This window comes from Coenobita brevimanus, chromosome 101 (genome assembly GCF_032717465.1).
Source record: "Coenobita brevimanus isolate Jiangsu-jjx chromosome 101, ASM3271746v2, whole genome shotgun sequence".
Lineage (NCBI taxonomy): Eukaryota > Metazoa > Arthropoda > Malacostraca > Decapoda > Coenobitidae > Coenobita > Coenobita brevimanus.
The window spans coordinates 12344139-12368918 of NC_137054.1; the positions used below are offsets into that span (position 1 = coordinate 12344139).

A 24780-nucleotide genomic window follows, 5' to 3' on the forward strand; every position below is an offset into this window, starting at 1 on the left:
GAGTTAGATAAAGTATTAGGTCTTTCATTATTAGGTGGCTCGCATGAAGTAAATAAAATCGCACGGAAATAGCAAGGATAAAATGTAGAAGATGTCACCGTATTGAGTAGTTGAGCTTTTTTGTATTTTATTTTTACCTCCAGACGACTTTATTCTGCTTAGGAGAGATTCTTCGAAGGGACCGGTACTGTGCCGTCTAAACTGACCGCCTCGGCATGAGAGATCTATCCTGAGTTACTTAATATCCTTTGGAGATGCTCAGAAATATTAAGACTTCTCCTTTTAAAGAGGGAGTAAATGGCTGTTCGGGATATTTGAGATAACCAGACCTGTGCCATATTAATGTTTACAACTATTATTTCCTGTTTCATCGTCTGCGCACTGTGTCTGTCCCACCCTCCTCCAGCATACCACTGTTTACTCTCACTGTCTGCTGTTTCACTGTCTTTTTTTTTTTTTTTTTTTTTTTTTATAATCTACTCTTTCCCAGTACCACCGTCTTCTACCATTATTTTCACTTTCACCGTCAGTGCCTTGTATCTGTCCAATCATTCCTCAAGTCACGGTCTTCTATCGTCTCTTACACCGTCAGTCTCTTATCACTTCTATATATCTTGCTAACCCACTATCGCTTCCGCTCTTAGGTCGCATCCTGGATTTCCAAGCTGTTGCCTGCCTCTAACCCAGTTCCGTGTAACTTGTCATACGTCGCACGTCTCACCACCGTATCATCCCAACCCATCCACCTTTTATCACATATGTTTTAGGTCACGAACAGTGATTTAAAATATATTTATTTAAATCACATTGCATCATATAACTCAGGATACTGTACACGATACTATACATGACACCATTGTTTTTCCAGAAAGCTTATATAATCACTGTTTGGAAAAGAAAAAAACTCTGAAAGTATTTCTTACATCGCCTGCTGAGGGTTTCTTCACCCATAAACGGTGGATGCCCCGCTGGACCGACTTTTACAAGCATTTTTTTTTTTTTCACTACGAAGGTTTCCTATGGTCGTTTGACGTGATTAAAGATTGAATTAGGTCATCGCTCTGAAGGGATTAAAACTATTGTTACATGTAGCATCCTTCACCTGAATAGAATCCTTTGACTTCTGCCAGAATATAAACCAAAGCTTGCCCATCACACGGAAAGGGTTATAAAGGTACGTAAAGTTAAGACTGCGTTACGTTTCTTTGTAACTTACTGCAGAATAATCGCACTACGTAAGAAATCCAAGCCAAAAATAGCGACTTTATACCCTGGCACGTGCGAGGAAGGTGAGGCTGGGTTCAGCAGAGTTCCGGGGGCATAAAACTGTGTATCCAGCGCCTTCTTATCTCGGGGGAGGCAGGCTATTTGTTTTGATGTGCTCTTGTGGCGCATGTGGGGATTTTGGTCGAGTGTTTGGGTCCTGAGAGAGGGGAAGTGCTGGGGATGAGGGTTGGTCAGGGGATTTGTGGAGCATCAAACTTCTTTTTAGGAGTGGTGTGGAGGTAGGAAGTGTTGGTGATTGTTGTGGTGGTGGTGGCAGGGGATGGTGGTGGTAGTGGTGATGGTGGCAGCAGGGGATGGTGGTGGCAGTGGTGGTATGATGGTGATGTATGGTGCTTGTAGCTGTGATATGATGGTGATGTATGGTGATGGTAGTCGGTGGTAGGGTTGGTGGTACTGGTGACAGGGAATGTAATGGTGTTGGTAGTAAATGGCAATAGATGATAGTATTGGCTGTGGTAGATAGTTTTGGTAAAGGTGATAGTGCTGTGTGTGCAAAGGGGCAGTTGTAGCAGGAGGTGGTAAGTACTGTAAGTGGTGGTGGTACGAGAATGTTAGGTAGTGAGGTCCGGTACTAGGTGATGATAATGGTTGTGATAGGTAGTGACAGGTAGTATAAGTGGTTGTGGCGGTGGTGGTGGTGCGAGGGTGAGAAAGTGCTGGTAGTGGCTGTGGTAGGTCGTGAGGCCTGGCACTAGATGAAGGTAGAGGTTATAAGAGGCTGTATGAGAGGTAGGCTACTGTACTTGTAGATGCTCATGGTGGTGTGGTTGTGGTGGTGGTGGTGGTGGTCAGGGAATGTAGGGTGGGTGTGGTGGTAGTAGAAGAGGTGGATGATGTGTGGTAGTCAGTGTTGGTAGTGATGATGGTAATTAATGTGGGGCAAGGGTGTGTTGATAGCACTGATGGTAGGTAAGTGGTGGTGTCTGTTGGGTGTCATGGAAAAGTTGTGGTAGTTGATAGCAATAGTTGGTGTAAAATAGTGAACATAGTGGTTATGCATGTTGTTTAGTGGTAATAAGAGGCAATGGTAAATGTTAGTAGTAGTTGTAGTTGTGGTGGTAGGTAGTGGTAGTGGCAGCAGTGTGTAATGTGGTAAGAGGTGATAATATATGTCGGTGGTTGTCATAAAATCATAATCCTCATAATTATCAGTATTATTACAGTATTTTCATCATGATCATCAACATTAACATTAGCGTAATTCCATTTCCCACTTCTCTCAAAGGAGTGGGCGTGCGTAGTGGGTACCATGATGGATATACATTAATTACCGGTAAGATAAGTATTGCTGGTGACAGTGAAATGGATATGAAATGATAAATAGGGGTACAGTTGTTGTTGTTACTGTTGCTGTTGTTGTTGTTGGTGCTGCTGATGTTGATGTTGTTGTTGCTGTAAAAGCATTGTTGGTTTTGGACAGCCTCATGATTCACTCTGACTAAACACACCTGAAGCAGGGAGACAGCCTACCGACTCCACCAAGGCACGCCATGAAGCTCAATATACTTTAGATGTTCCCAGTGGTTGTTATTTTGAGATCAAGTCGGTCATAGATTATACAGCGCATTTTTTCTAACCTGGCGAAGATCTCTAACCCCATTCACCTCAGTTGATAGCCAGTTGTAATCAGACTGCAAGGACAATTTGACTCGAAACCAAGAAGACTCATCTGTATTTCATAACTAAGGCGCATCAAATTTTGTGCAAACACAGCTTATTATTCAGGTTGTATGAATGGCCGAATTCCATCAAGTGAAAAGAAATCGATTATAATGAGTGTCCCAAGTGCTGATAATTAATAATGGTTGGTCAGGGTTGGTGAAAATGGTGATAAAGACTGGTGAAGAGTGTTGGTGGTAGTACTATAGAAGGCGCTGTGTGATGTGTGCAGATGAGGCGCCCTCCCTCGTGTGGGATAATCTCGGCTGGATACACAAAGCGTCTCTCTTTCTCTCTCCCCTGACTCCCAAGAGGCGAGGTGATGGGATGTGTCGTATCCTGGCGGTACATCTCAAAGGCTGAACGTCTGTGTGTGGGGCTGTGTTATCGATTCCACTGCCGTATAAAATAGAAGCCACACAGAACATCAAAGAAATAGCGGCAGAGAGCATTCAGTTTTCTTTTGGTATTCAGCATATGGTAAGAATGTGTGTGTGTGTGTGTGTGTGTGTGTGTGTGTGTGTGTGTGTGTGTGTGTGTGTGTGTGTGTGTGTGTGTGTGTGTGTGTGTGTGTGTGTGTGTGTGTGTGTGTGTGTGTGTGTGTGTGTGTGTGTGTGTGTGTGTGTGTGTGTGTGTGTGTGTGTGTGTCTGTCTGTCTGTCTGCTTTTCTGTGAGCGTGCGTTCGTGCGTGAGAGCACTTCTCCATGTAATATACGTAAACACACTTTCCTTATTCACCCTTCTGTTAATCTTTCCCCTCTTCGTGTGCCTACTCACTGTACGTAAGTCAACATTATTCCCAGCAGCCATACAGAACTCTCAAAAACAGGGCCACACACAACACCCAATCAAAGCTCCCTTTAATTTCTTACAAGGATAAAGAAATCTGTGTTATATAGAGAACCACAGCCCTATATTCCATACTCTTGTCGCCCTTTTGGCAACGACGAATTACTCTCATCTCATCCTCCTTTGATTATTCTTAGTAGGACAAAAGAAAGCTTGGTTGTTTAGAGAATCTCATCTCCATCTTCTAAGTGTTTGTTCCCTTTCTGTCAACATCCCATTACTTGCAGTTTTTCCCCCTTTGATTACTCTAAGCATCTTTCACTAGGTATCTCTCTTGGAAGGAATACATTATTTCACTTGTTAGATCAGCCTTTAATCTTTCGACTATCAAAGGACTTTCTCAGCTAGGATGATACTGTCTTCCTGTATCTATAACAAAATACTAAAATATTTTGTAGTAATGCAGGTGTTAATGGACATTGTTGCTAATAAGTTCAAGAGCAATTGTCGTCCAGTGCTGAAGTTTGATCTATGAGTTGTAGGCATAAGATATAAAAAATGACCACATCGAAGAGGCTGAGATAACTGGTGGATATAAGTGATACTTACGTTGTTCATGTGTAAGGGAGTAACCCTTCCAATATGATGGTCTTTTAATTAATTAATTGTTTTCCCTCTGATGCAATTATACGATCACATTGCGTTTGGAAGCGCCTAACTGTGGAGGGCTTAATGGATTTTATTTGCCCCTCCAGGTCTTTCCGGTTAAAAAATAAAAAAAAAGAAAAGAAAGAGAAAAGAAGAAATATCAGAATATATATAAAGAATATATTTTGAAAGACATCACCATACCGAGGGAGTTATTTAAAGTTAACGATATTTTTCCTGCCGGTGCAACTATACTACATGATCTTACTGGAAAGAATAAAGAAGAAGAAAAAAAAAAAGTTCCCCTCCCAGCCATCTCCTGAACCGACCCTGTGAGGTGCCATGTCAACCCCGTCCCTAAACCACCACGACAAGTCCTAACAATCCATGACCCCAGTTTCCTCATGGTGGTATTCAGATCTGCTTTTGTATTTGTAGCGACAGTCGCGGCGCAAGACTCTGAGGTTGTCATTATCGTACCCTGGCAACCTACCCGTCAACTATGGTTTCGATTTCGTATTATACACGACTCATACACAAATGTAATATACACAAATATTATTATACAGTACACGAACATATTATACACGAATCACAGGCGTATCATATTATGCAGGAAATCGGAAGCACAGTTGACGGGTAGGTTGTCATTGTACGATAATGGCAACCATAGAGTCGTGTGCCGCGACTATAGTAGATGACATGGTATGGGAAGGCTCATGGTGGAAATAAAGATCAGGTTTTCTCTCTCTCTCTCTCTCTTTCTCTTAAGCTATCTACCTATCTCTATCTCCATATACGAGTATCTATTTATATCTATCTGTCACAATCACACATACACATTATCTCTCACTGACACACTAAACATAAACTTCTTGCACACGCTGTCTCCCTCTCTCTCTCTCTCTCTCTCTCTCTCTCTCTCTCTCTCTCTCTCTCTCTCTCTCTCTCTCTCACCTGCGGACAGTTATATTAGACCGCGCCAGACAGACAGAAAACCATTAACTGGAGCCAGAATTGCCAGCCAAGAGAAGGGGATGAAATGCGTCTCACTCATCTCGACGTGGAGAGAGAGAGAGAGAGAGAGAGAGAGAGAGAGACTGTGCGAGTGTGTGTGTGTGTGTGTGTGTGTGTGTGTGTGTGTGTGTGTGTGTGTGTTTAAAAAGTGTGCATGATAGTTCATTATTTTTTTTCCATTTCGGGCCTTCATTCCTTTTCTTATCCTAAATACCAACTCTCTCTCTCTCTCTCTCTCTCTCTCTCTCTCTTGCTTTCTATCTATCTGTCTATCTCCCCTTTCTCGCTTTCTATCTATCTGTCTATCTCCCCTTTACCTCTCCCCGCCTCAGTGCTTTTCTCCCACTTTCTTATTCACCCTCTTTCCCTCTTTCCTTGCAATTTCCTTTCACTCCTTCTTCCTTCCCTCCCTTCTCCATCTCCCTCTTGATGCATCCCCTCAGATTTCCCCTCTTTCTGATCTCCCTTCTCTTAATTTCTCCCTTCATTTTCCTCGTCCTCCTACTCTCATCTTACTTTTTTATTCTCTTCTTCTCCATTCTGTTCTCTCCATCTTGCTTGTCTCTCTCTCTGCCTCGTTCCCTCCCTCTCCCTCCATATTTTTCTCATTCTCTCCCTCTCTCCCTCTGTCTCTCTCCCTCCCTTTACATGACTCAGGGTGACTAATGCGCTCCACACGACTATAAAGGGTATCTCATCTTGTGTGTGTGTGTGTGTGTGTGTGTGTGTGTGTGTGTGTGTGTGTGTGTGTGTGTGTGTGTGTGTGTGTGTGTGTGTGTAAAATGTGTGTCAGTGTGTTCATGTGTCTGGCTGAGATGTGTATGTGTCTGTGTGTCGACATATAATAACTCTTGTGTCCGTTTTTTTCCCGATTAGGCACGAGTTGGTGTGTATAAATTTCTAGTGTGTCTAATTTTGCTCTGTATGTGCACCTCCGTAAATCTGTGTGTGTGTGTGTGTGTGTGTGTGTGTGTGTGTGTGTGTGTGTGTGTCTACAGAACATGTAGGTTAATGAGCATGCAGAAGCGAGTCTGGATCAGAATAGGTGGATGCTCGTCTGTCTGTCTATCTGTCTGTCTGTCTGTCTTTGTCTGTTGTCTGCTTATCTGTCTGTATTTGGCTGTCTGTCTGTCTGTCCGTCTGTTTGTTTGTCTGTCGTCTGCCTGTCTGTCCGTCTTTCTCTTTGTCTGTGTCTGTCTTTTTGTCCGTATTTATGCATGTCGTCTCTCTTCCGGTCTGTTATCGTTTCGTTTTTGCCTGTATATCTATCTGTCTGTCTGTTGTCTGTCTGTCGTGCCTTCCTGTCTGTTTTCCTTGTCTTTCTTTCATCTGTTTGTCTGTCTGTCATTTCTCTGTCTTTTATTTGTCTGCGTGTGTGTACTCTCGCTGTCTGTCACTCTGTTTGCCTGTCCGTATTTCTACATCTGTCATTCTGTCTGCCTTTCATGTGTTTATCTGCCTGTCATCCGTTTATCTGTCTGTCTGTCTGTCTGTCGTCTGTCTGTCTATCTGTCATGTATGTCTCTCTTCTTTTTGTCTGTCCGTCTGTCTGTTTACCTATTTCTCTTTAGCCTGTCTCTGTCTTTCTGTGTATTTATCATCTGTCTGTCTCTATGTTTGTATGTCGACTGTCTGTCTGTCTCACCTGTCTTTTTATGTCTATCTGCCTGTCTGTCTGTCCATATGACTGTAAATGTTATCATCTTTCTATCTCCTGTCTGTATGTCTAGCTGCTTATCTGTCTGCTGTCTCGCCTGTCTTTCTGTCTGTCTCGTCTGTCTGTTTCTGTATATCCGAGTATCTGTTATCATCTGTTTGTTTGTCTGTCTGTCTGTCTGTCTGTCTGTCTATATTTGTCTCTATCCGCCTTTCTCGCTGTCAGTCTGTGTGCGTGTGTTTATCAGTGTCCGTCCTTTATCTATTTGTATATCTGTCTATCGCCTGTTTGTCTATCTGTCTGTCTGTCAACACACTGTACGTCCAATAAAAACTGAGGAGACCTGGTGGCCTAGTAATATATTAAAACACACACACACACACACACACACACACACACACACACACACACACACACACACACACACACACACACACACACACACACACACACACACACACACACACACACACACACACACACACACACACACACACACACACACACACAAACACACACACACACGACTCACACAAACACACACACGCTGCACCAAAACCCCTCTCTCCCTCACTCCGACCCCCATCTCACCACCTCATATATTACAGCCAGTCCCCAAATTTCCTATGACAAACGGCTCTTAAAAACCAATCAAAGGTGTCACGTGTAACCCATCGTCTTCTATATTGCCCAGGTATTGCCGCTGCTCCATCTTTTACTCTTATCTCTCGTCTGACCGCCCTCGTCGCTCTCTTTGAAGTCCTTGATTCAGTCGACTTGGCACGTTTTACCGTTTTGCAATTTGGGAGGTGAGAGGGGATGGTTCTAAATGATGGGATGATGCAGTTCGGGGGATTAAGAGGGTTATTTACGTTGTCTGGTCTTGGAGGGTGAGGAACTAAAGTGGTGAAAACGAGAGGAAAGCCAAAAGCAGGATGGAAGGTCATTTGGAAGGCGTGGGAGAATCATTCAAAGTTAAGGCTTGATTGAGATTGGAGATTTAGTTGAGGAGATGTTTACTTTTTATTTTACTATTTTGTCTAGTCTTCGAGAGGAAGACTAATCGAGAGTGAGGTGGCTGGAGGAGGAGTGTCAGATCAAGGACAAGGTGGGGAATAAATTAGAATATATGACAAGATGAATCGAATTTATAGTTTGATACGGTTCGGGAAGTAATAATGAAGGAGAATATTTAGTGGATTAGTGTGAGAGTGCCGGAGGAGGAGTGGTAGACCGAGAATGTTCTGATAAGTAATTTGACAGACGTGATTGACTGAGTGGAAGTAATAGTTGTCATGGTTAGTAGAGTTAATAGAAGGGATTTAGAGGGGATTTATTTAGACTGTTTGGTGTTGGAGAGTGAGAGATTAGCTGAGCAGGAGGAGAGGAAGATCAGGAATATGAAGAAAAATTCGACAGGCACAATTGGATGATTGGAACGAATGGTTGACGCGGTTCGAAGAGTTACAGCATAATATATACGTTTATCTATCTGTTTCTATCTGTCTATCTGCCTATCTATCTATCTGTCTGTTTATCTATGTGTCTGTCTGTCTGTCCATCTGTCTAGCTACTTCGCTGTCTATCTATCTGTCTATCTATATGTCTATCTGTCTTTCTGTCTGTCTGTCTGTCTATAACTTGATAACCTGCCCATAACGTTTACCAGGAAACACGGTTTGTGAAAGCATTAATAATTTCTCTAACGAACCAGGTGCTTACTGGGTGGGGAGGTTGAAGGGTAGGAGGGGGGCTGAGTTGATTGAAAAAAAAAAATGTAAATTAAAAATAAGTTCCATTCTCGTGCCGGTCAGACTGGCGGACTCAGTTTTTCTCCTTGTCCCTGTTCATTCATCAGTTTAACTGGGAACTTGAGCCCGTATTCTGCTCTGGTAAGGAAGTTCCCTAACACATCTTCCTTAGCGATATATTTTTGGATAGGGCTGGTTAATATCCTTTTGTACGTTATTTATGCTGAGTATAGCATATTAGAAGGATTTATACAACAGAATAGGAAAGTAAGGTGTAATAAGCAATATAAATGGCTTGCGAAATGTTGTTAGTGTGTGTGTGTGTGTGTGTGTGTGTGTGTGTGTGTGTGTGTGTGTGTGTGTGTGTGTGTGTGTGTGTGTGTGTGTGTGTGTATGTGTGTGTGAGAGAGAGAGAGAGAGAGAGAGAGAGCAGAAGCCAACCGAACCCTCAGCATTTTGGCTAGACGCATAAATTATTTTTGTGGTTAATTCAGATCAGTCCTCTCTCTCTCTCTCTCTCTCTCTCTCCATTTATCTTACTTATTTTCTCCAGATTAAGGGATTCCTCTCATACAGAAAGGATTAAATAGCACTACAAATCACTCCAGCCTCCATCACTTATAAGTTTGCCTCTATCTCTCTACCGGCTGTACAGTGCATGAAAAAGTGAGTTATTGTCTCCACAGTCTTCCCACTTCACAGGGTGTCTCAAAAATTTACGTATGAGTGAGACAAGTAATAGGAGACTGGCTAGTAATTTCAAGATTCCGTAAGCCTTTCATAATCCACGGAACTTCTGTCTCTCTAAATTACTTGTGATCGTCCTTTGATTCTTTGCCGCGAAATTATCTGCCTTCACAATGCTTTCATCGCTGACTCGCCCTGTTTGCTTCCTCTGTTCAGCGTTTTTCAGTATAATCACATAATTTATTGGGTGCTAAGAAGAGGAAAGACCATAAAAGAATTGGCTTATAAATGGTGCTCAGTTAGTCAGTCATTTGCCACGGACTGTCTCCCATCACACACGATCACCATTCTACACCCTCTGACGCCTTTCTGTGACGCCTGAAGACAATAAACTCTTACAAATTATTATGAGTAAGAGCAGCAGCCACAAGAGAATCGCTGACATTTTTCATCCATCTTCAGTCGTTCATTTGCCACAAAATATCTCCCTCCACGCACTGCCATCATCTGTCATCCCTCCTGTTCTTATTGTGTAAAGTTTAGGGCCAGAACAATCTTTCTCCTAATTATGAATAAGACTCGAAACTATAATTTATCATGTTTCTCATATCTTCCATTCTTTTTAATCCTTTCACTACACACATCTGCACAAATATGACTTCATTCATTATCACCAAACTTCCATTCACTAAGTTTTTCATACACCTAATATACACTGTACTCATAATTGTATATATATTTTTCGCTTCGATATCTCCTTTTACATTTGGATTTTAATAAACTCAAATTTAACAGCGCATCGCAAGACGAATACGCTGATCACCCCACAGCATTTCTAAATACACAACTAATCTGTATTTCTGTCTAACATATCTTGTCGCTTATTCCAGTAATTTTCTCCCTTCTTGAACTGTTTTCATATCAATTCCTTCAATACGATGTATATATATTTTTTAAATACTATACTTACCACCTAAGGACGATTTTATTCATCTTAGGAGGAACTCTGATAGGGGTTATTGACGACATTATCTGCGCCCACCTGTCTGAAAACATCTCTGCCCAGCTGAATAAAAGCTTCTGAAAGTAAGAAGAATTAAACAGAAGCTACACCACTGGAGCGATGGCGTTCATTTTCCAATCCTCCTTTACTTTCAGTCACTATCCCTTCCCCGCTTCCTAGTCCCCCAGTCACGCTCCCTCCCACACTCCCTAGCAATCGTCGGAGGCTCATTCCCGGCCGCTCATTCAGCCATGCATAATTAGGCAGTGCGCGCGTGCCTCGCCATGCAGAAGTAATGCACACCATCCCTGACTTATAATTGCTGACTGCTTTTAGACGAGGCAGATCACACAGACGCTCTTTCCACCTCACCGACTGTCTGACTTGTTCCGGGCTGACCCACTTGACTGATGGAGCGAGGGAGGGAGCGACTGACTGGTGCTTGGTTGATAGGCTTTCTCAAATCAGGCATTTCTTTACAGAGGGGCCAGATTTGTCACGCTGATTTAAGAATTATAGTAATTTAAGTCACTATTTATTTAAATATTTATTATCTTTTAGTTTACTTGCCAATTTATATATTTATTTACCTGTCTATTTATTTATTTTACTGATATAGTCACTGGCTTGCTTTCTCAGCTGCTAAGCATATGGACACAGTCAAGTAAATTGGAGGTATAACTGAAAATATTTAGGCACGGTATTGTGTAATTATGGACAATTATCTGAAAATTTCTTGTGCTTTGTCTGCGTGCACGTATACTTTGTGCGTGTGTGTAATTATCTGTGTGCGTACAATCTGTCCCCCTGTTTGTACGTAATCAGTGTTTTTTTTTTCTTTTTAATGCATGAGAAGTGTATGTTTGAGTAATGTTTGTGTGTGTGGAAGTGTGTGCCAGCATAATCCTATTTCTGCCCCCACCTCCCCTTTCTCTGCTTCCTCTCCCACCTCTCTTCTTCCACTTTTCCTCTGCCACCTCCATTCTCTCACCTCCCCTCTCCCACCCTTCTCTCTCTCAGCTTCCCTCTCCCACCTTCCCATCCCTCCTCAGCTCTCACCTCTCCTCCCCCATCCCCTTTCCCACCTCCCTTCTCCCACCATCCCGCCCCTCCTCACCTCCCTCTTCTCCCCTCTCCTCCCTCTCTGTCCCCCTATACCCCTGGATCAGCTAAACCTTCACAAGTCTGCAGGCTCTGATCTTGTCTCTGATTATGGCGTCTTAATTTTGATAGGGCATAAAAAGGCTGATCTTATGGGGCCCTAACTCCAGCCTCAACTTCCAACACTAAATATGTCATCATTGCCCTAAAAATGTAATGAAGATTTCTTGAATACTGAGTAAAAATATATGTGGTGATCGGGCTAATGCATCATCATTATCATCATCATCATCATCATCATCATCATTATCATCTACGATAGGGGATGGCTATGACAAAACACAGCCTTTGAACTACATGGTCTATAAAACATACTGCTGTCACTCTGTCACTGTCCGCTATCCACTCTCTCAACAGTGAACTGTTTCCACTCTTAAATCCCTTCACTTGGCATTCAGTTTTTCTCTTTCACCATTTCACTATCTTACTTTTCAAGACTTTACTTAATTCAAATATATACATGAACCAAATACTACTACTACTACTACTACTACTACAACTACTACTACAAATAATAATTAATAATAATAATAATAAGATATATGTTTTCGAGTACAAACAAATTACATAGATGTACGTCATTCATAATACCCCAATATCCAAAGAGAAATTCGTGTTTCATTTTATTTTCTTGTGGATATTAGCAGAGTCCACACACACACACACACACACACACACACACACACACACACACACACACACACACACACACACACACACACACACACACACACACACACACACACACACACTAGCTCGAGTGAACCAACAAACGCTCAGATGTCAACAGTGGGCTCAAATAAGTATGGCCATAAACATCCATAGGCACGATGTTTATATTTTTACCGAGCTAGTTAATTGGCAGTATCAACATTTACTGCCGGGGGAATCACAGACGAGCCGCTATAAGTACCAATAAAGACTTTTTTCGTATATTTTTGTCATTAGATTTACGACCATATATACTTGCCAAAGGGAGCCCCACCCGTCCCAGATCCGTAACCCACTGCCACAACTGGCTTAGTAAGATATGACTGGCTTGGTAAAATGTCACTGGCTTAGTAAGATGTCATTAACTAGATATATACAGCAACTACTATCATTACCTCCACCACAACCACCATCACCACCCCCACCCCCACCACTATCACCACCACCACTATCACACCACCACCACTATTATCATTACCATCACCATCACCATCACAACTACCACCCATAACAACTTTTTCCCCCAACCACACCGTTACCCCTATTGCTACAAGTACTCCTACTCTACTTAACTCTTTTACGTTTGGGAACAATTATACCTCTTCATTTTTTTCTATTATTCCAGCATTTCCGAAACACTTAACTCGCTGATGATCGAGGATTCTGTTTCAATATATTATTTATATTTCTATTTTATATTATTACTTTATCTATTTGTATTTTATTCTATTTTTTTTTCTCTCTTACTCTGTTCTATTTTATTCTATTTCCCCTAACGCCAGAAAATTTTATTCGTCTGAGGGTGTCATAGAAGCCTGGGTGTTAAAACCGTACTTGCACCGTTAACCCTTTCATGGTAGGGGTAACACTAGTATTTTATTCCAGCTAACGACAGACGATAACAATAGCTGAGTGTGGGTCATAGGAGCCTTGAGAGTGTTACCATGCTAATAAATAAACAAGTACATAAATAAATAAATAAATAAATAGTCTCGTCAGTGAGTTTTAAGGCTTACATTTTGTTTTGTCTCGTTATTTATCGTCAGGAAGTAAAGCCATATTAACCCCTTCAGTCTGGTGACGTTCTTTACTGATTAATTCTTCCTATTTCCAGACGATATTTTATTTAGACCTTTGTTGACCTCTCACAGTAAAGGAGTAAATGAGGCCTACATCCAGCATCCCCAGATCGAAAATCCGTCCATTTAAGGGGTAATGGTTCTTAGGTCCTCACGTCAGGTTAAATAAGGTAAGTTAGGTTAATTTAGGTTTGTCAGGTTAATTTAGGCATGAGTCAGGTTAATTCAGGTATGAGTCAGGTTAATTTAGGTTTAAGTCAGGTTAATTTAGATACGTCAGGAACATTTAGGTTTAAGTTTTAGGTATCTTAGGTTAATTTACGTAAGTCAGGTTAATTTAAGTTTCCGCCAGGCTGATTTAGGTTTACATGGTTAATTTAGGTATAAGTCAGGTAAATTTAGGTGTAAGTCAGGTTAATTTAGGCGTGAGTCAGGTTAATTGAAGTATAAGTCAGGTAAATTTAGGTATGTCAGGTAAATTTAGGTGTAAGTCAGGTTAATTTAGGTATAAATCAGGTAAATTTAGGTATAAGTAAGGTTGAATTAGGTATAAGTCAGGTAAATTTAGGTATAAGTCAGGTAAATTTAAGTCCACACGAAGAAATGAAAAGAAAAATACCTGAGAAAAAGTCCTTTGCCGGAAGTTATAATCATGGGATGACGTGAGCAGATTGTCTGGGGTATTTACTTTCTTTTTATTAGAAAGTAATGAGAGAGAGGGAGAGAGAGAGAGAGAGAGAGAGAGAGAGAGAGAGAGAGAGAGAGAGAGAGAGAGAGAGAGAGAGAGAGGGAGAGAGAGAGAGAGAGCATATTTTTCTGGAGGAGGAAGGGACAAAGCAAAATAGGAGAAAGAGAGTGAAGGAGAAACTCGTATGAGACGTATGAGGAAGCGAGAGGAATAGGAGGAAAGAATGGAAGAAAAAGAAAATGTGGAAGAAAGAAAGGACACTGAATCCAAAAATGAAAGGAAGCGAAGTCAATTATTCTTACTTTCGAGAGGAAGAGAGAAGGAGGAAGAAGAAAATAAGAATGGGGAGGAGTGAAAGTTGAATAAAGAAAAGAGGAAGAGAAGAAGGAGATGGAGGAAGAAGAAGAAGAAGAAAGTAGTTATAGGATGAAGGAAAAAGGAAAGGAGGAGGAGTACTGGAAGAATAAATTAAGGAAAACGGAATAAAGAAAGGAGAAAGAAGAGGAAAATAACAGGAAGTAAGGAAGAAGCGAATGAAGAAAGCGGAAAGACGTGGATGATAACAGGAAGTAAACAAAAGTTGAATAAAAAAGGGGAAAGATGAGGAAGCTAAGAGGAAGTAAGGAAGAAGTGAATAAAGAAAGGAGAAAGACGAGACATATAACAGGAAGTGAGGAAATAAAGTGGAAAAAAAAAGTAAAAAGACAAGAGATAACAGGAAGTAAGGAAAAGGTGAATAGAGAGAGAGGAAAAAGAAGACGAAGAGAGAAGAAGAAATAGGAAGAAGAGGATGTATCCATTGGGAAATCGTGTTGAATCGCTCTCACCATTAACAAACACACGAACTTTTGAGGAAGAGATGAGAAGAGAGAAAAGTAAATCATTCTGAACTTGACTTCTGATATTTCCTGAAGGGTAAGGGTCAATGCTGAGATCTTATTTCTTTATAGATTTATTTACTTATTTATCTTTATTGTTCATTTTCTTCCTCTCTTATCCTTTACCTTTACTTACCTATAGTTTTTTATCTTTTTACCATTTTTTTTTAAATTTTGTATCAACCCCTCCCTCCTTCTCTATGATCAATCTTTTTCTCGCATCATCTCCCATACCTCTCTCATTGCCTCACATTGTCTCAGATTGCTCTCATCCTCTTATACTATCTCCCACTCTCTAGAAGTCTCTCTCTCGCAATCTCCCACCCTCCCTCACTATCTCCAGTTGCCTCCAGGACTCTCTTACTATCCCCAAGTCTCTCCCACTAGCTCCAAGTCTCTCTCTCAAATTCCTTCACTCTCTCTCTATTCCTCTCATCTCTTTGCACATCTCGAAATGAGAGGCTTTTGATATCCTTATACTCTTTTTTCCATTTTTCTTTTCAAGGGATGTCTATTGTACATTCCCAGCCTTTGGTACATAAAGAACATAAAAATCTTATACTTCTTCCTGCCCTCACCCAGCCTCTCCAAACACGTCTTCCCTCCCGTCTCCCACCGTCTCCCTTCCTTTTCATATTCTTAAACTCCCTCATTCCATTCTCTCTCTCTCTCTCTCTCTCTCTCTCTCTCTCTCTCTCTCTCTCTCATAGGACCACCAAACCCGTCTCCACCACCACCACCGCCAATTTCCTCTCCTCTGCTCCCTCTCTCTTATCTCTCACCCCCTCCCCCATTCCGGCATCTCATCTTACAAAACTTAGTAATTGGGGTGAGGATGGGCAAACACACATGACGGCTTCCCCCCCCTCTCTCTCTCTCTCTCTTTCTCTCCCGTACTCTTCCTACTGCACTCTCTCACACACAAACTACCCTTTACACTTTTTTCTCCCACACTTCCTCATATTCTCCCTTTAACCGTTTTCTCCTTACACGTTCTCTCACATTCACTCACAGCACCATATTCTCCCTCTCGTATTCTCTCTCCCTCTCACACACTGTCTCCCCACTCTTCCTCTCACAAAACTAGCATTTTCTTAGGCTCTCACCTTCTCATTACTAAACCACTTCCTCGTCTCGCCCTCTTCCTCTCCTCCCACTCTCTTCCTTTCCCTCTCCTCTCACTCTCTCCTTTCCCTCTCACCTTCTCCTTCTCCTCCTCCCTCTCACTCCCTCTCCTCTGGCAGTCCCCCTCTCCACTCACCCTTTCCATCTTTTCTCGCATCCTCCTTCCCCATTTCACCCTCTCCCTCTTCTCTCACCCTCTCCCTCTTCTCTCACCCTCTCCCTCTTCTCTTACACTCTCCCCTCCGTCATCTTCTCCCTCTCTTTCTCCTCCCATCATCCTTCCTATACATTGTCCATTTTATTCCCTCCCTCTCTCTAAAATCTGTTTTCTCTCCGCCTCTGACTCTCATTCCCATAAACTCACATTTATGCGCTTCCTTCCTCTATACATTTCTCCTCTTATCCCTTCCTCCCCTCCCTCCTCTCTCTTTCTCTCTCTCTCTCTCTCTCTCTCTCTCTCTCTCTCTCTCTCTCTCTCTCTCTCTCTCTCTCTCTCTCAGAAGCGTCGAGTCCCATGGCTCGGCTATTTACTTCGGACATTAAGGCGAGAGTGTACCTGTCGCTCGCCCCAGAGTGGCATTGAGTGGATAATACACCCCCCAGCCATCCCTCTGACGGAAAATCTAAATGGACCCAGTCGATTGGAGCGCCTAAATCCACTAACCTACCAGGCCCCTATATGGTTACCGTCCAGTGTAGTAAATGGTTTCCTGGGTTACAGTATGCAATTTGACTTGCCACTCAGAGCAGAGTCACTTGAAGGTAGGGACTACATCGAGTGAGTGGATGATGGACGCAAAGGAGGTTTAATAAAGGACATTTGATAGGGCTTCAACGTACTGTCAGTAGCGCGCGCGCGCACGCACACACACACACACACACACACACACACACACACACACACACACACACACACACACACACACACACACACACACACACACACACACACACACACACCGAGGCGGGCAAAAACATTATCACTCCGTTTTGTAAAGGCGGGCGATAATAATAATTCTATCTATCTATCTATAGCCCGACGCCCTAATCCCGCAAAGGGTGGCCGCAGACAAAACGCCTCCAAGTCACTCTGTCACCCACCATTTGACTCCCCTCCCCCCAACTCACCCCCCCTCCCTCATATACCTCTCAACTCCATCCCTCCACCTCATCCTCGGTCTACCCCTCCCTCTCCCTCCCTCCACCTCACCTACATACACCCTCTTAGTCAGTCTTTCATTCTCCATTCTCTCCACATGTCCAAACCACCTCAGTGTATTTCTCCTAATCTTTTCAACCACATCCACATCTACCCCACAACGTTCCTTCACTTCTTCATTCGTCAACCTGTCCCTCCACGTCACTCCACATGCTCCTCTCAAGTAACTCATTTCCACTGCTCTCACTCTTGACTTGTTCCCCCCCTTGCAAGGTCCACGCCTCGCTTCCATACGTCAGGGTAGGGATCACAATACCATCATGCAGTGACTTCTTAACTTCCATACTCACCTCCCTATTTCTCATCACTGCTTTCAGTGTACCAACAACCTTTCTTCCCTGCTGTACCCTTTCACGTACTTCATCCCCCAAAGTTCCATCCTTACTCATCACACTACCCAAGTACTTGAATGCACTCACATTCTCCATATCCTCACCATCCAATCTCACTGCACACTCTGTGACTTCATTCCTCTCAAACACCATAACTTTACTTTTGTTTACATTAACTTTCAGCTTCCTCCTCCTACACACTGTCCCAAATTCATTCACCAAACCTTGCAACTCCCATTCATCTTCACTCAACAATAATGTATCATCAGCAAACAGCAACACCGGAAGCTTCCAAATCTCACCCTCATTCATTAGGGCCACCCCCACATCCACTGCCCTACCTTGCACCTCCTTTACAACCCCATCCATATATATATTAAACAGCCATGGAGACATCACACACCCTTGTTTCAGTCCCACATTGAGATCAAAGAACTCACTCAGCTCACCATCCACTCGCACCGTAGCCCTAGCTCCCTTGTACATACTCTTCACAGCACTCAACAATTTCCCCTCCACTCCATATATTCTTAATACCTTCCACATACCTTGCCTATCTATTCTGTCATAAGCTTTCTCCAAGTCCATGAAGGCAGCATACACTTTCCTTCCCTTCTCTAGATACTTCTCCACTAAACATCTTAGAACAAATATCTGATCTACACACCCTTTTCCCTTCCTAAATCCCCCTTGTTCTTCTCCAACTAGCTCCTCTGTCATATGCCTTACCCTATCAATGAGTATTCTACCATATATTTTACCAGTCACACTAAGAAGGCAAATACCGCTATGGTTACCACATACTTCTCTCTCCCCTTTTCCTTTGTACAGAGGAACAATTATAATAATAATTAATAATAATAATAAAAATAATAATCTATCTATCTATCTATTGCCAGACGCCATAATCCCGTAAGGGGTGGCCATTTGACTTTGAGTTAGTTGTTTTACTGGGAGGGGCACTAACCCTCCACCAACCCACTAGTTGACACGTAGGGAGCACGTATGGTTTGGTTATATGGTTACCACCCAGCAGTGTAAATGGTTTCTTGGCTTACAGGAAACCATTTGGCTTGTCAATCAATGTAAAGCCACCTGTAAAGGAAAGAAAAGCAATAAGAAGTGACAGGAAAGATGGGAGAAATAGGAAGAGAGGAGGACAGGCACAGAAAAAGAATGATAAAGGCTAAGCAAGAAGTAGGCAGCACTACATCAAGTGAGTGGATGATGGTTGCCACCACCTACCACAAAAAGAGAGGATCCCCGCTCTACATATAGGCAACGCGGGCTTTTATACACCCCATTACATCACTCTTTTCTCCCCCTGGTGATTAATTTGATCAGTTTCGAACACACATGGTAGCGTAGCACACTGGAGGCCACAATTTGGGGAAGCCCGCGAACCACACAAACAGCTCGCCCCCGGGATGTAAGGTTTAAGACACTGTCAACATCATGGCCCTCTAAGCCCCACCTCACATCCCACACCGCTGCCAACCAATGTAAGGGACAAATCTGAAATTAACAAATTAATCACTGGTCTGGCCGGGATTTGAACTCGGCCCTTGCGTCTAATACGCGCGCACGTTACCACTGAGCCAAAGACAGGCTAATAATAACAATAATAAAGAAAAGGTGGCAGTAAAGGCCAACCTTATATGGGCCGAATATGTCCCCTCTCTCCTCAGCCCTTCCATCTCATTTCTTCCTGCTACCATTCTTCCTCCCTCGTCCACCCATCACCCTCCGCCTTTGGGTAAACTCCCTCGGGGTATTTAGAGATAATGAGTGACGAGGGAGCCAACCAGCCCGGCCTGATGAATGAATGGGTGGCCGCTGGAAGGACGGAAAAAAATATATTGGGATTTATGAGGCTAACGAGGCAAAGGGAGGTTGGGGAGAGGAGTAGCGGTGGCGATACTGACCCGGAGAAATGAAGAACTTGGTGGCCGTAATTAGTCATGAGTTGGAGTGGAAGTGTGTGGGTGGGGTTGTTTGTGTGTGTGTGTGGGGTTGTTTGTTTGTGTGTGTGTGTGTGTGTGTGTGTGTGTGTGTGTGTGTGTGTGTGTGTGTGTGTGTGTGTGTGTGTGTGTGTGTGTGTGTGTGTGTGTGTGTGTGTGTGTGTGTGTGTGTGTGTGTGTGTGTGTGTGTGTGTGTGTGTGTGTGTGTGTGTGTGTGTGTGTGTGTGTGTGTGTGTGTGTGTGTGTGTGTGTGTGTGTGTGTGTGTGTGTGTGTGTGGAGTTTGAGGGTGGTTTTGGTTGGATCTTACTGAGGGATGGGGATTGACGGCTGGGATGCTTTTTTGAGATTATTGGATTCTTTCCGAGTTATCTGGACTTTCTTTTTGTTTGAGAAGATGCCTTGGATTTTCTTTCTATCTTTCTTTCTTTCTTTCTTTCTCTTTAATTTGCGGGTGCTTGACTGCCTAATTACTGGAGATGATTAAGGAATGGCTGGGGTGTAGTCTGAAGTTATTGTTGTGTGTGATTATTGAAGAGGAGTTGTTAGATGGTTAGTTATGGACGCTCTGGATCTAATTAGAGATATCTGAAGTGTTTAAGGAATGTTGAAAAGTTGATGCAGAAATTCGTGGCTTCTGGTTATGGATTTTCTTGATTTTCTTTCCGTAGTTATGATGGGAATGTGAAGTAGGTCGTCGTTCGGCTGTGAAATTAATGGCTTTATGGTTAAAGGATATTATTTTACTTAATGTTGAGAGAAAAAAGTTTGTAGACAGTGTAGTTCTGAAGGTAAGTCTCTGCGTTATCGGCTGCTGGTTATGGAGAGAAACTACTTAAATGTGCATGTGTTATTAGTTTTAGGAGTTACCCCTTCCTGAATCTCAGACACTCTCCAGACCATCCCCGTTCAATTACACGTTTCTCCCCTTCTATTTCCTCTATAGGTATTGATCCCCCTCCCCCTCTGCAATCTCTCTCTCTCTCTCTCTCTCTCTCTCTCTCTCTTTCTCTCTTTCACTGCCTGCCTGTAATTAGTGTGAGGGGCTGGGAAGTGTGACTCAAGCTTCATTACATATTCAGTGGGGTGATCACACGAGAGGCTGGCTAGGCGAGGAGACGACCAGCTGATACATGGATTGATGAATGGATGGATGGATGGACGGATTGACTAACTGACGTCAAGAATAGGCATCAGCTGAATATTATCACCTACTTTTAGCCCAATTACTACTACTACTGCTAATGCTGATAATAATGATATTAATAATAACAACAACAACAGCAATGATAATAATAATAATAATAATGATGATAATAATAATAATAATAATAATAAAAGGAAATCATACGTGTGGCATTTTGAGGTGATGATGAGAAAGACTTCTTAATGGATGGATGGATGGATGGGTGGATGGATGGATGGGTGGATGGATGGATGGATAGATGGGTGGATGGATGGATGGATGGATGGATGGGTGGATGGATGGATGGGTGGATGGATGGACGGACTGATGTAATTCCCACCAGGCGAGAAACACCGTCAAGTTTTAACCTTTGAAATATCAAATCAACTCATTCCTTCGCTAAGCTGCTGTGCGTCGGATTATGCAGGGATGGCTCTTAGCGTACCACCGTTCGCTTAACGTTTCGTAGTCGCCTAGTCGGGAAATAATAATAATAAAAAAAATAACACTAACCATGATAGCATAACAGCCGCCGCCCAGATGGTGAGGATACAGGTGCAGGCGCGCATTTTGGTGCAGGTGTAGGAGGCGCGCAGTGGTCGACAGATGGCATAGTAGCGCTCGAAGCTGATGACGAGGATGGTGAGCACTGAGGCGTGGCTGACACAGTACTCCAGGAAGGGCACCAGCTTGCCTGTGGGGGAGAGGAAAGAAGAGTTAGAGTAAGAGGCTGGGAAAGCGTTGATTCGTGATTCTATAGTACAGATTAGGGTGTAGGAATGGTGGGGACTCTGATTATTCTCTCTCTCTCTCTCTCTCTCTCTCTCACTTAGTGGAAGGCACATGCTGATTGGTTATACAAAGTGGGTGACAGACAAATATGGTCAGAAAAATTAATAGACTGATAACTGAGGTAAGAAAAATTATTAAAGTGATAGTTTTTTAATAGCCAGAAAAAAATTAGGTTGACGTATTTCAAGTTGTTGGTGTTATTCGGTTGCCATATGTCTGAGCTTAGAAAAATTAGTAAATCAACATGTATTGTGTAATCGGTAAATAGCACTCCACTAGAACTTTCGTGGCAGTATCTTGTGTGTTGCGAGGGCGGTTAAGTTGGCTATTGAGTCGTCTCCGCAACATACTTGATATCGCCCGGCAGAATGGAAGTGGAGCGCTATGTATGAGGCACCCCTGTATATTTGACGCTGTTGATATAAATAGATTGACATATATCTGAACTTTGACAAATTAATCATTTGACAGGTATTCGACCCCTTAGCGCCTTCACCATGAGCTGTCCCCTCTTTGCTAACTGAAGCCTTTTGAACTTTTACGAAACAGGAGTCACCCCTGAAATAGATATATAAAATTGTCTTGTGGTAAGCGGATTAAAGAGCCATATTTTTCACATCCTCTGAGAGTTTTTAACCCTCAGAGGAACGAAGGCGTATTACTGATGTGGCGGCCAATTTCTGCACAAGAGCTAAGTTTCTACCCAAAATAGTCGCGCTGAAATTCCAATAACTAACTTAACATAGTATAACCTGGCCAAACCTAACCTTATCCAACCTGGCCTAACCTAACCTAATCTTACTTGATCTAACCTCAGCCTACCAGCTTTAACAAAGCATAACACAAACGAGAATACTGAAGGCTTGGACAGTTAATGAATGGATGTATAGTCCATTTCACTGTGCACTGTGTTGAGTGGTGTTCTGTTTTTAAGCATTTATTATCACATTTCCAGACAATGTTTTCATTTATTAGTGGGAAAAGGAGCTATGATGATGATCAAGAGGACGACGACGACAATGATGACGACGATGATGATGATAGTTATGATTTTTACGTGAGAAGTTCCCTCTTGTTCCCAGATTTCACTTCAGTGAGGCCAAGTTACACGCATTACTGCCTTCTGATTGTTTTTACAGTCATATCCTACACTTCAATTCAGCGCTAAAATCAAAGCCAGTGATTCTCTCTTACATTGCTCTCTGCACCATCTGACAAACTGGGCATAAATGATTGATAAAAAGAAAAGAAAAAAAAGCCTTGCGCAATACTGATGGACAATTACTGCAGATTAATTCGATACGTGTGCATGGTCTAGTAGTCTCGTATTATCCCTTTCAGCCCGAGGATTTTTATTTCATGGTTGCTATTACCAGGTGATATTATGAAGATCTTTGAGATTATCTTAGCAGTGAAGGGAGTTAATGGAGACTATATGTAACCTCTCAGATTCCAGAAGTCTCTTCTAAGCCAAATAAAATTCCCAGGAGAAAGAAAAATGAAATAAAACGTATTCGGACTGAAGGGCTTAATTAGTATGCAAATATTCTAAGGTGTTTTTATTTTACCTTCTTACCTGAGAAAATATATTGCTATGAGGGAGTCTATTCCTACCTGAGCGAAATAGTCTGGTGGAACTAAGAATAAGCTAAAAAAAAAAAATAGTAATGCTTAAGCGGTTTATAGAGACTTTCTGTCCCACCCACTCACCCATCCCTCCATCCATCAATCTAACCATCCATTCATCCATCCAGCCCCAACAGGTCAACACACCCATCCTTCCATCAGTCCAGTTATCAATCCATCACTCTTGTGGTTCTTTCTACACACTCACCCATCCGCCCATCAATCCATCAATATCCACTCAATTCTTCCATTCTTCCACCTATCCGTCCATGAACTATCAGTCTGTTCATTCATCCACTCACTCACCCACTCATCAATCCATCTATTCATTTATCTACCCATCTTTTCATCCATTTTTCAACCCATCTGTTCATCGATCCAACCATCCAACCATCGTCCATCATTTCACCTATATTCCCATCTATCCACCCGTCCATCATTTCATTCAATATTCACCCATCCATGGCACTTATCCACCCTCCCATCCATCCACCCCTATTCAGCTGATCCACCCTTCCATTCGCCAGTCCACTCATCCATCCATCAGACCTCTCACGCTTGCATTCATCCATTCACTCCACTCACTCCATCGTCCATAATTCCCGTCATCTGTCCATTCATCCATCCATTCATCCATCAATTCGCCAAGCCCAGGTCATTAACAGAAAATCGTTTGATGTGTGGAGGGGGAGCAGAGGGGGGGAAAGGGGAAAGAGATGAGGGAAAAAGGGGAAGAGAGGAGGGGGAGGGGAGTGATAGGGAAATGAAGGAGAGGGAGAGGTCAGGGGGGATGTCGTAATAAAGGACTCCAAGTGGATAGTTTTAGTACCCCATCAAAAAGGTGATATTCTCTCTCTCTCTCTCTCTCTCTCACACACACACACACACACACACACACTTTTATCACGCACCTGCTATGGTTGTTGTTACTACATGGCTTCTGTTGTCCGAGCTGTACTGTTTTGCAAAAAATGTTATGAAAATATTACTGGCGCTTGTGTGTATCTATAGACACTGTTTTTGTCATACATAAATAGATTATATATATATATATATATATATATATATATATATATATATATATATATTTATATATATATATTTATATATAGATATAGATACACACACACACACACACACACACACACACACACACACACACACACACACACACGAGTGACGTCATTTGCCTGAGTCAGAAATCTGATCCTGTGCCAACGGGACGGCAAATTCTCAGGCAGCAATGCTAATAGCTCTGCCACCGCGGCGTAACTTAAAAAAAAAAAAAAAAAAAAAAAGTCAGCCTTAACTACCCTCATGCAGTCGACTGAAAAAAACTCTAAGCCCACTTCTAACCTCAACATTTTAGTAGATGATACATGTTTTGATCAATATAATAGTACTTTCATTTTAACCTGACACAGATTTTCGACCTTCTGCAGCTTTTTTACGTGGCTCAGTGGCAGAAACTGACAGTACTGTAATTCGAAATTCTCTCCATAAAGGCCCTCTCCCACTTCGGCGTA

The 24780-nt window shown here is 42.5% G+C and overlaps 1 protein-coding gene across 1 annotated transcript in view; it reads right to left on the minus strand.

The window, feature by feature from the left end:
• LOC145414930 (uncharacterized) overlaps positions 1 to 24780 on the minus strand; it is a 353903-nt gene that overhangs the window by 20756 nt on the left and 308367 nt on the right. Inside the window, exon 2 of the mRNA XM_080284345.1 lies at positions 21350 to 21530. Within this exon, the coding sequence (XP_080140471.1) occupies positions 21350 to 21530 (181 nt within the window). The remainder of the gene's footprint in view (positions 1 to 21349; positions 21531 to 24780) is intronic.